The sequence below is a fragment of the Prinia subflava genome, chromosome 12, assembly GCF_021018805.1.
Source record: "Prinia subflava isolate CZ2003 ecotype Zambia chromosome 12, Cam_Psub_1.2, whole genome shotgun sequence".
NCBI lineage: Eukaryota > Metazoa > Chordata > Aves > Passeriformes > Cisticolidae > Prinia > Prinia subflava.
Genome location: NC_086258.1, coordinates 1354886 through 1364743, shown reverse-complemented (window position 1 = coordinate 1364743; position 9858 = coordinate 1354886). Strand labels below are relative to the sequence as shown.

The window sequence follows — 9858 nt, the reverse complement described above, 5'->3', positions numbered from 1 at the left end:
TGTGTGGGCAAACCCTCCCTGGGACAGGGCCAGCACTTGCTCTGGGGGATGCCTGAGCCTGTCCTCAGGGTGACTGAGAAGAGATAAACCTCAGTATCTGCCCCCATCTCCTGCAAGAATGAATGAGCCTCTGTAGTGACATAGTCCCAGCCCTGTTAGGGGAAGACACCACAGCTGACCCTCTTCTGTGGTGTTTTTAGAGTCATGAAAGACAACTGCTCCACTGCTGAGCGTCAGAAATGTTTTATTGCATGTACACTCCTGCTCCATAGGCAGCTCGGACTTGCTGTTCTTCTCTGCCCACCTGGCAGCAAGAAATCTCTCAGGACAGTTCAGACGGCAGCAGCGCTGGACCCCTCTGAACCGCAGCTACTCCTTCTCGATGCGAGCCAGGAGGTGGCTGAGCGTGGGCAGGACGTGCTCGGGGGGCACCTCGGGCGCCCCGCCCTGCCCGGCCGCCCGCAGCAGGAAGCTGTGCATGCCCGCGGCCCGCGCCGCCCGGTAATCGCGGCTGTAGTCATCCCCGACGTGAGCCGCCTGCTCGGGGCGGGCCCCGCCGAGCCGCAGCGCCTGCTCGAAGATCCTCCCGTCCGGCTTGGCGAAGCCTGCGGCCTCGGAGGTGAGCACGAAGTCGAAGTGGTGCCGTAGGTTGCACTGCGAGAGGATGGCTTCCAGCCGGCTGTCGAAGTTGGAGACGACTCCCATGCGGAAGCCGCGCTGGCGGCACCGGCTCAGGGTCTCGGCGGCTCCCGGCAGCAGCTCCCAGTTGTGGGAGCTGCAGTAGTCGCGGTAGAGCTTTTCTGCCAGCTTCGTCAGGGCTGCCTCGTCCTGCACGCCCGAGAGCCTGAAGCTCTGTTTGACAACATCCAGCCACCACTGCCGGGAGCTGAGCCCCTGGCCGTGGCCGTAGTTGGGGAAGCGCCGGCTCTGGGCTCCGTACACCTCCCGGAAGGAACGCCCCAGAGCCTCGGGCTGCACCTGCAGCCCGTGGGCCCGGGCCTCGGCCGCATAGCTCTGGCCCACGGGCTGCCGCAGCCGCAGCAGCGTGTCCTTCACGTCCCAGGTCAGCAGGCGCAGCTTGAGCATGGCCTCAGCAGCGCCGGGACACAGCCGAGCCCACGGTGCCAGTCACATCACAGGGCTGCGGGCACCCCAGCCCTCGTCCACCTCCGTACGAGCGTCGCTGTCCCTCCGGCGGGGCTCAGGGCCCCTCTGGGGTCAGCATGGGGGTGCGGCACGGAGGGCACACTCTGCTCGAGTCCCAGGGACAAAGTCTGCCGGGCCGGGACAGTGGCACTCCCCACGTGGGCGCCGCAGACGGGTCGAGCTGGGACACCGGGGCTGGATCGGGGGAGGTTGTCGGGGGCACGGCCGCGGTGTCTGGGGAGGGTGTCCGGGGCGGGAGCACCGCTGGAACCTGTGCCCGCGGGTCCCGGAGGTGCGGGGCGGTCCCAGCGCTCACCGGGCCGAGCTCCCGGTGCGCGGGGGCTGCGGGCTGGGGATGCGCGCGGTGCCGGGGCCCACCTGCGCCGCTACCCGGAAGGGCCGCCCCTCCCGGAGAACCCTCCCATCCCAAAACCCTCCCTTTCCGGAGAACCCTCCCATCCCGGAATTCCCGCCCCTCCCGGAGAACCCGCCCCAGCCGCAATGGCCGCGCTCAGTGCCGGTCCCCCTTCTCTCGCAGCCAGCGCAGCAGCTGCGGTGTGAAGTAGGTGATGATGATGTCGGCCCCTGCGGAGAGACGAGGCGCTGGAGCCAGCCCGGGGACACACGGGGGACAAAGAGGGAGACGCGGGGCTCGCAGCCTCACCTGCGCGCCTGAAGGCCGTGATCGCCTCCTGCACCGCCGCCTCCAGGCTGAAGGCGCCGGCCTGCGCCCCGTGCCACAGCATGGCGAACTCCCCCGAGACGTGGTACACGGCCAGCGGGTGCGTGGGGTGCTGCGGGAGCGCGTCAGCGCCGGGCACGGCCCGCCGCCCGCTCCCCGCACACCCCCGGTGCTCCAGCGCCCGTCCCGGCACACAGAGCCCAGAGCCTCTCCCCAGAGCCCTCCCTGCCAGGCAGGTCCTCACCCGAGCCTTGACGTCCCTCACGAGGTCCAGGTAGGGCATCCCCGGCTTCACCATCAGCATGTCCGCGCCCTCCCGCACGTCCCGGTCCTGCCACGGCAGCGCAGGGACAAGAATAGCTTGGTTTTCCCCAGGAGGGATCACAGGAGACTGTGATCTCCTCGTGGCCAAGGTGGCTGATGCTCCCCTCGCCATACACGTGCAGCCTGGGGAGAGCTGATGGCTTCGTGTCCCTGCACCTGACACCCCAAGGCACAGCAGGGCTTGGGGACAGCAACTGCACAGCTCCCAGTGCCCAGTCCTCGGGCACACACTGGGACCAGCTCTGCCTGGCTGATGGCCTTCGTGTTTTCTTGGCTCATGGAAGGGGAAGGCCCTTGACCATTTGCCTCCCAACCTCTTGCTCGCCCCAAGCCCTGCGGGGTGCAATCACCCAGGCCCCAGGTGAGAGTGTCCCAGCCCACAACCATAACCCCACACCCACACTCACCCCTCTGAGGGTGTCCCAGCCCACAGCCATAACCCCACACCCACACTCACCACAGCACGCATGGCCAGGCCCCGGGCGCCCGGGGGCAGCTGGTAACAGCGCCGGTCCCCAAAGGCAGGTTTGGACAGCGCCGCATCCCTGCACAGGGGCAGAGGCAGGGGGTGAGGAACCCCTGCCTCCCACCTCATACAGCTTCAGAAACACAACAGGCCAAGCATCTGAGTCACCGAGCCAGAAATAGGGGGCACTCCTGATGCAGTTCAGCACCCAGGGATTGCTCTGGGAGGTCCCACAGGCCCAGGCTGGCCCTGGGAGCTGTTTCAACACCCACTGCCCTCCCTATGCCCAGAGTCTGGGTAAAATTGTGTCAGGCTCTTTTCCAAGGTAGCTTCCTCAGGGATACCCTTGCCAGGGTCTGGCTGTCCTTGGGACAAGGTCTAACAGCTGACTAAGCTGAGGCTTGCCCCTGAAGTCACCCTGTGGGGCAACACTCCACTCCTGTGACTCCTGACTGTTCCTGGAAGCTGCAGGCAGCTCTGCCTGCCTTGCCACCAGCACCAAGCAGGTGAAGGGTTGGGATGGAAGATCACCCTTCAGTGACCTTCCTGCCAGCCAGCCTCTCCTGGGCAACATACATTTGTCTCCTTTTTGCATGAAGAAGTGGGAGTAGGGTGCTGCAAAGTGTCCAGTATGGCCCCACAGGCAGCCTGGGCACAGCTGGGCACTTCTGGCTGAGGGACAGACCCACCTGAAGGGGCCGTAGAAGCACGAAGCAAACTTGGCGCTGTAGCTCATCACAGAGACCTGCAGGGCAGAGAGGGGCCGTGAGGGGTGGGAGCACAGGACCACATCCCAGTGCTGAAACAGGAGAGATTCCCTCCCACGGCTTTATCCTCCCCCTGCCAGAGGTGTGGTGCCTCACCGTGCTTGGGCCCAGCCAAGGACATTCCCCGCCTGTGTGTGCCGGGGCAGGGCAATGCCCATGGCACCATGGGGGGATTTGCCCCTTGCCCTGTCTCACTGAGCTGCAGCCTCCATGGATGTGGCTCGTGCCTGTGGCACATGCAGGTCCCTGCCTCACCTTGTTGCCCAGGTCGTTGGAGATCAGCGCCTGCTTCATGGCTGCAATGCGCCCGTCCATCATGTCTGAGGGGGCCACGATGTGGCAGCCTGCAGGGACAGACAGGACAGGGCTGCTGGGCAGCACCGGAGGCTGAGGTGCTGCCTGCAACAGTGCAGGGAGGGCAGGGGAGCTTTGGCATCTGCCCAAAGCCAGAGAGGGGCAGCTCTGTGAGAGCCAAACTGGGGTGTCATTGCCCGGGGCTCCCCACCTGCTTTGGCATACGCCAGTGCCACCTCCGCCAGCCGCTGGCAGCTGAGCTCGTTCTGGATGGTGCCATCTTCACGCAGGATGCCTGGGAGACAATCCTGGGGTTACACAGGGGAGGGACAGCTGGTGCCTCAGTCCCCAGGGGAGTGTGGCTCTGGGGACAAGCTGTGGAGATGGTCAGGGCAGCAGTGGGGAATTTGACATGTTAAGGGGGGTGGATAAGGACCAAGAGCCCTCTGGGGACTGGACACAGCTTGGAGGTGCTCCAGGGAAGGAAAGGCAGAGATGGGGGACACAGAGGGGTACTCAGACTCAGGTGGCCTGAGGGAGGGTCTGAACCACCCATGCCTCCCATCCTGTGGTCAAAACCCAGGAGAGGTCACCCAGGCTCAACTACACCAGCACAGGGAAGTCAAGTCTTGGAGCAGGAGCTGGCCAGACTCTCAGCAGAAGATGGCAAATCCCAGAGGCTCCCAGAGGCAGGAGCAGGCCCAGAGCCCAGCCCAGCCCTGCAGCCCGTGCTCACCACAGTGCCCGTGCGAGGTGTAGGGGCACAGGCAGACATCACAGGCAATCAGCAGCTCTGGGAAGGTGGAGCAGATCTTCCTGATGGCCTGGATGGCAGGAGTGCCCTCGGCATCAGCAGCAGAGCCTCTCTCATCCTGTGAGGGCAGAAACACCTCAGCATGCACAGCTGACATTTCCCACCAGCTCCTGCCCAGGAAGCATTTCCTGAGCTGTGGGACCCTGTAAGGCTGGATGGTGTGACTCCACTGAGGGAAAAGGGTGATGGGCAGCCAGGGCAGGTTTTGGGGCCACCTGCAGAGCTCTGGGGACTTTTCTGGGTGTTGCTGCAATTTCCCATCCCCATCTGTTGTGCTGAGTGGGCTGTAATCACAGCCAGAGACCCTGACATTGCTCTGACAGCCCTGTGGCTGTCCCAGCACCCCCCCACACATGCACTGACCTTGTGGACCTTGCTGGGCACCCCGAAGATGAGCACACACTTGAGGCCGTCTTCAACAAGGGGCCGCAGCATCCCCTCCAGCTTGTTCACTCCATACCTGAGCAGGGCAGAGGGAAGCAGCTGCCAGGCACCCAGCCCTGCTCTGTGGGGAGAGCTGCCCTGGGGCTGGGATGCTGCCCTGTGAGCAATCCAGCATCACCAGGCAGTGCCTGGAGGTACAGAGGTGCTGCCTGAGCACTGGGAGGAACAATCTGAGCCCTTATCTGGGGCTCCAGGAGCACTATCTGCTCGGCATGGACGCTGCTGTGGAGGGACAGGCATACCCTTCCCTTGGATCCCTTATCTTGGTGTCCCTGGTGCAGATCCAGCCCACTTTCCCCTGCCCAAAGCCCTGCTAACGTGGCAGCAGATGCAGTGGGAGCTGCCAGTCCCGTGGGATCCAATGCAGGACCACATCCCACATCCTTGCAGAGGTTTTCTGGCTGCTGCTGGAAATCTTGGTCACTTCCAGCCTCCCTGTGTGCCCAGCCCACACAGCCTGGGAGTGCTCTGGGACACAGCCAGAGCCTGGTACTGCCCTCCCAGTACCGACACTGTTCCAGCATTCCCTGCATGATTCCCTCCACTCCCTTAGAGGATGAACCTTCCCACTTTGCCCGATGCTGGGGGATCTCCAGAGCAGGAACCAGAGGGCTGGAAGCCTCCCCTGGCTCATGCTCAGGGCATAAATGAACCCTCCCCAGACACAGGGCCCAGCAGTGACTGGGGGGCTGGATTCATACCTGGCTTGTCCAGGGAGGCTGGGAATTGGCTCCACGGCATCAGGGCTGTCACTGTGGGAGGTGGATGGGACAGAGACATGAGCACTCGGTGTGGGAAGGAGGCCTCTCTCCCAGGCTTGTCTGCAGGAACTCTGAACCTGTTTAAGAGCTCAGGGGGCTGCAGGGACGGGCCCAGCCAGCCACCCTGAGCCAGGTCCGTCCCTGACCCGAGAGCTGGGGCTCACTCACGTGACAAAAATGGGGTAGATGAGGTTGGAAGCATCGAAGGTGGTGGCCGTGCACTGCCAGGAGCGCAACACGGGGTGGAAGTAGCCGCTGTGGAGAACAGAGTCTGCCTGCATTGTGGGCTCTGCTGCCAGGCAAGGAGAATCTGAAACACCAAAACAAACCAGCAGGGCCCTGGTGAGCTGCTGCTCGTGGCACACCTGAGGAGGGGCTGGGATCCAGGCAGCCACTGCAGGACTGACCCTGTCCCATGCCAGGCCCTGGGCTGCATCCCAGGCAGCTCCACCCCACCCTGGGGTGCTGCAGGAGCCTCATCAGCAATCACAGCATGGTCACCCTTCCTGTTAACAGGGGTGTCAGTGACTCATACCCACAAACTTCCCAATTCTGTGTATGAAACACCCATTTCCAGCCACTGACAACCTCCCCCAGCAGAATCACGTTCACCCTCCACGGGCTCCTTTCCCTGAGCTCCCAGAGGGTCATTCTTCATTCATTTTACTTCTCCTTAGTGCTGAGAAATTGTGTGACACAGTTTTTGTATGGAGAGGATAGAGTTGCTCTGTGTGATCTTTGAGGTCCCTTCCAACCCAAACCATTCCATGATTCCATGCAGCACCACATATTTATGGCTGCAGTGTGAAGGTGCAGTCACAGAAGAGTAGGGGCATTGGAGGAGAGAGGCACGGGACCATCCAGGGCTCTAAAGCTATTACACAACTCTCACAATTACACAACTCCAGTGGCCACAAACTGCTGGATAACAAAAACTGTGGGGTTGAGCAAAACTGATTTCAGAGATAACGAAACACACATAAATCTATTGTTAGCTATCTCATGGTGAGGCAACCTTCTGTAGCAATGTTTTATTCTCTGGCAGATCTAGCAGTAATTCTGTGATCAGACCATTAGGAATCACACTTCCATGAGGGCTCCATTCCCACCACCATGCTGCTGGTGGATGTGATGGAAGGGCCGTGGGAAGGGAGCTCTCCTGGGACAAGGTGTTTGGCTGCAGTGCAGAGGAACAGCTGCACAACACCAGCAAGGGACTGTTTGTGCAGAGCAGCTCCAAGGACTGCTGGCTGCTCACACAGGGCCACATCCCCTGAACACCCTGTGTAGAGGAGCTTGGGTGCCCTGGGAGACAAAGCAAAGTTCCTGCTGAAGAGCGTGGATTTTTGGGAGCTGGAGACTGAGGGAGGTGGGCAGGAGAAGAGCTGAGACAGGATTCTGAGAGAGCAAGTGGATTCTTGTGTGTCCCCTGAGCAGGGCAGGGCTTCTCTGGGGAGATGGAACAGCAGGAGGATGGGACCCAGCTCAGGGGAGCAGCCTTGGCCCATCCTAGGAGGGATTCCCCAGGCAGTAAACCTCGCTGACCCTCAGCCTGCATCCAGACTCTCTCTGGAGAACAGAGTGGGATCAGAGTCTCTCTGCAGGCACAGCTCCCAGCTCCCAGCACAGAATCCAGGGGACAAAGTTTTACATGGGCACCCACGACACCAGCCAGTAACAGAGCTGGGTAGGAGATGGCTCAGTTCTTCTGGAAAACTTTTAATATGAGGTGTCTCACCTATTTTACACACTCAGGACCCTTAAGATGTTCCAGTATGGAGCTAAAGTCAGTCAGAGCACCCCAGTGCACAGGACACTTAGAACAAAGGGGAATTGTGTTCAGTCCAGGGCTGGAATTGAGCCTCTCATACCCCAAGGAATTGCTTCTGCTTGGGGATGAGGAAAGGCCCCTCTTGGTTAGAGGCTTACATGTATAAAAACCCCAAATAAAATCATCAGGTGGTGCTTGTGGGGGATGCAGAACAGCTGACGGGCACACTGGCAGCACCATGGCATCCTTTGGCAAGTCATTTTTAGCCCTTGGAACGCTGCCGCCCCAGTCCTTACTCCGGGGAAGGGGACAGGCCTCGGTGAACTGGAGTTGGCAGCCCCAGCAGGCGCCGGGCTCCAGGCAGGGCTCCAGGCAATGGCAAACAAAGGGCTCAGTGAACAAAACCCACCTCGAGAATCCAAAAAATGCTTTAAACAGTTAATCCCACCGGAGGGAGGGAAGGGGGCCGGGTGGGACCGGAGGCACCTAACTGGATGGGACAGATAGAGGCCACAGCTCCAGAAACCAAGCGAGGAGGAGACGGGACCGGGTGGGATTGCAGTGCCCAGATAAGAGCGGCACGGGTGGGTCCCAGGCTGCTGGGCCGGGTCCTCCTTCCCAGCCCCACGTCCGGGACAAGCCGCTGCCCACGCAGGGCACCCGGAGGGACGAGGGCACCGGGGTGGCACAGCCGGGGCCATGGGGAAGGAGGGCAGGACGCGGGGCGAGGGCTGCAGGAGTGTGCAAAGCGGACATTGCGCCACCTGCCGCGCCCCGGGCTGGGGCTGTGCCCCCCGAGATCCCGCAGGGCTCCCGGCAGAGCAAATTAACCTTTCCTCAACATCCGAGGCCCAGACCTGTCTTTCCAAAGCTCTTTGCTCTGCGCACACCAGAGGAGTTCAAGGACAGGTCGGCAGCAGAGCGGCTTCACCTCTGCCCTTCGCACTGGGACCGCCCAAAGCCGCAGCACCCGAACCCGCAGCTGTGCCCAGCCCGTGCCCGCGGCTCTGCCCGGGTGCCTCGCTGCTCTCCAGGGACGGGAAGCGACTTCCCAGCGGGAGAACCCGGCACACGCCGGCCCTCGGCACCGGGGGACGGGCTGGAGCCAGACCCGGCGCTGCCCCGGCTCCCGACAGCCCCCCACGAGCTGGGAGTTTGTTCCCTCTCGTCTCATCCTGGCAGCAGAAGGTGTCCCAGCATTTCAGGACACACAAGCACACGTGGCCTCAGACGTGAGCTAAATCCCAGGGACGTGCAAGCTCCCGAAATCCCAGCTGGGGACGGACCGGGGTGTTCTAGGAAAGTGGAGCTCCCCAGGCAGACAACGGAGCTGTGGGTTAAGTCACAGCCACTAACGAAGGCCAAGCTATTCCAGGGTTAATTAAGAGCTACCTACGAAGGTCAAGCTGTTAGGGCAGGTTTCCCCCTCCAGGATGGGAACGGGGATGCTCAGGGATCTGGAATTACACCCCAGGACAAGCGGGAGCTCGGGACCGACGCCAGCTCGCAGCATCATATGCTGCTCGGTGCGTCCCCCGCCGTTGTCACGGTGTCCGAGCAAAAACGGAGCAAAGGCGGACCAAAACCGAGCAAAACTTGGATTGTCCTTGCTGCGTTACCCGGGGCTGCCCTTCCTGCCTGCACCCAAGCGCGGCCGGGCCCCGTCCCTGGAGTCATTCCGCGGCAGCCCAGAAAGGGGCCGAGGTCGGGGACCGGAGGAGGAGCAGACGCCCAAGCCCCAGCTCTGGTGCCTGCTCCCAGCCCCGTTCCAGGCCCCGTTCCAGTTCCCATTCCCGTTCCAGGTCCGGTTCCCGCTCCCATTCCCGTTCCCGGCACTCACCGATCGCCGCGTCCGCTCCGGCCGTGCCACAGTGCCCGCTCTATTTGCATAACCACGCCCCTAAGCAGCATGGCCCCGCCCCGCGCGGAGGGGCTGGCGGGAAGTCTCGCGCGGCGGAGCGCGGGAAAGGCGGCGCGGGGGGAGCGGGAGTTTGGGGTGGGCAGCGGGGACGGGCCCGCGGGGCACGGCCGGGGGACATGGGGCACGGCCGGGGGACATGGGGCACGGCCAGGGGGCCACGGGGTGCTGCGGGGCCATGGGGCACGGCCGGGGGACATGGGGCACGGCCAGGGGGCCACGGGGTGCTGGGGGGCCATGGGGCACGGCGGGGGGCCATGGGGCCACGGGGTGCTGCGGGGCCATGGGGCACGGCCGGGGGACATGGGGCACGGCCAGGGGGCCACGGGGTGCTGCGGGGCCATGGGGCACGGCCGGGGGGCACGGGGCACGGCCGGGGGACATGGGGCACGGCCGGGGGGCACGGGGCACGGCCGGGGGGACAGGGGGCACGGCCGCGGCGTGCTGCAGGGGGACTCAGCCAGGTTTTGG

The 9858-nt window shown here is 63.1% G+C and overlaps 2 protein-coding genes across 2 annotated transcripts; both read right to left on the bottom strand.

Annotated features, from left to right (window-relative positions):
• Positions 1 to 227: 227 nt before the first annotated feature.
• Positions 228 to 1593, bottom strand: HDHD3 (haloacid dehalogenase like hydrolase domain containing 3). The gene has a single exon (XM_063409914.1). The coding sequence runs from the start codon at positions 1084 to 1086 to the stop codon at positions 370 to 372; it is 717 nt and encodes a 238-aa protein (XP_063265984.1). The 5' UTR covers positions 1087 to 1593; the 3' UTR covers positions 228 to 369.
• Positions 1594 to 1595: 2 nt separating this feature from the next.
• Positions 1596 to 9397, bottom strand: ALAD (aminolevulinate dehydratase). Its single transcript, XM_063409913.1, has 12 exons — positions 9310 to 9397; positions 5867 to 6008; positions 5639 to 5689; positions 4857 to 4953; positions 4416 to 4551; positions 3891 to 3974; positions 3641 to 3729; positions 3308 to 3363; positions 2610 to 2697; positions 2073 to 2159; positions 1811 to 1940; positions 1596 to 1731 (listed from the first exon to the last, which is right to left on the bottom strand). The coding sequence occupies exons 2-12, from the start codon at positions 5977 to 5979 to the stop codon at positions 1658 to 1660; spliced, it is 1005 nt and encodes a 334-aa protein (XP_063265983.1). The 5' UTR covers positions 5980 to 6008; positions 9310 to 9397; the 3' UTR covers positions 1596 to 1657.
• Between the last annotated feature and the right edge of the window lie 461 nt (positions 9398 to 9858).

What these genes read in the sequence shown, in the direction of transcription:
- HDHD3 (XM_063409914.1), bottom strand. Translation starts at nt 1,086, where the DNA reads ATGCTCAAGCTGCGCCTGCTGACCTGGGACGTGAAGGACACGCTGCTG.
- ALAD (XM_063409913.1), bottom strand. Translation starts at nt 5,979, where the DNA reads ATGCAGGCAGACTCTGTTCTCCACAGCGGCTACTTCCACCCCGTGTTG. An exon ending in GCCTGGCCATGCGTGCTGTG is followed by an intron (nt 2,160 to 2,609) that starts GTGAGTGTGGGT and finishes CTGCCGTGGCAG; the next exon opens with GACCGGGACGTGCGGGAGGG. An exon ending in CACGGCCTTCAGGCGCGCAG is followed by an intron (nt 1,732 to 1,810) that starts GTGAGGCTGCGA and finishes GTCTCTCCGCAG; the next exon opens with GGGCCGACATCATCATCACC.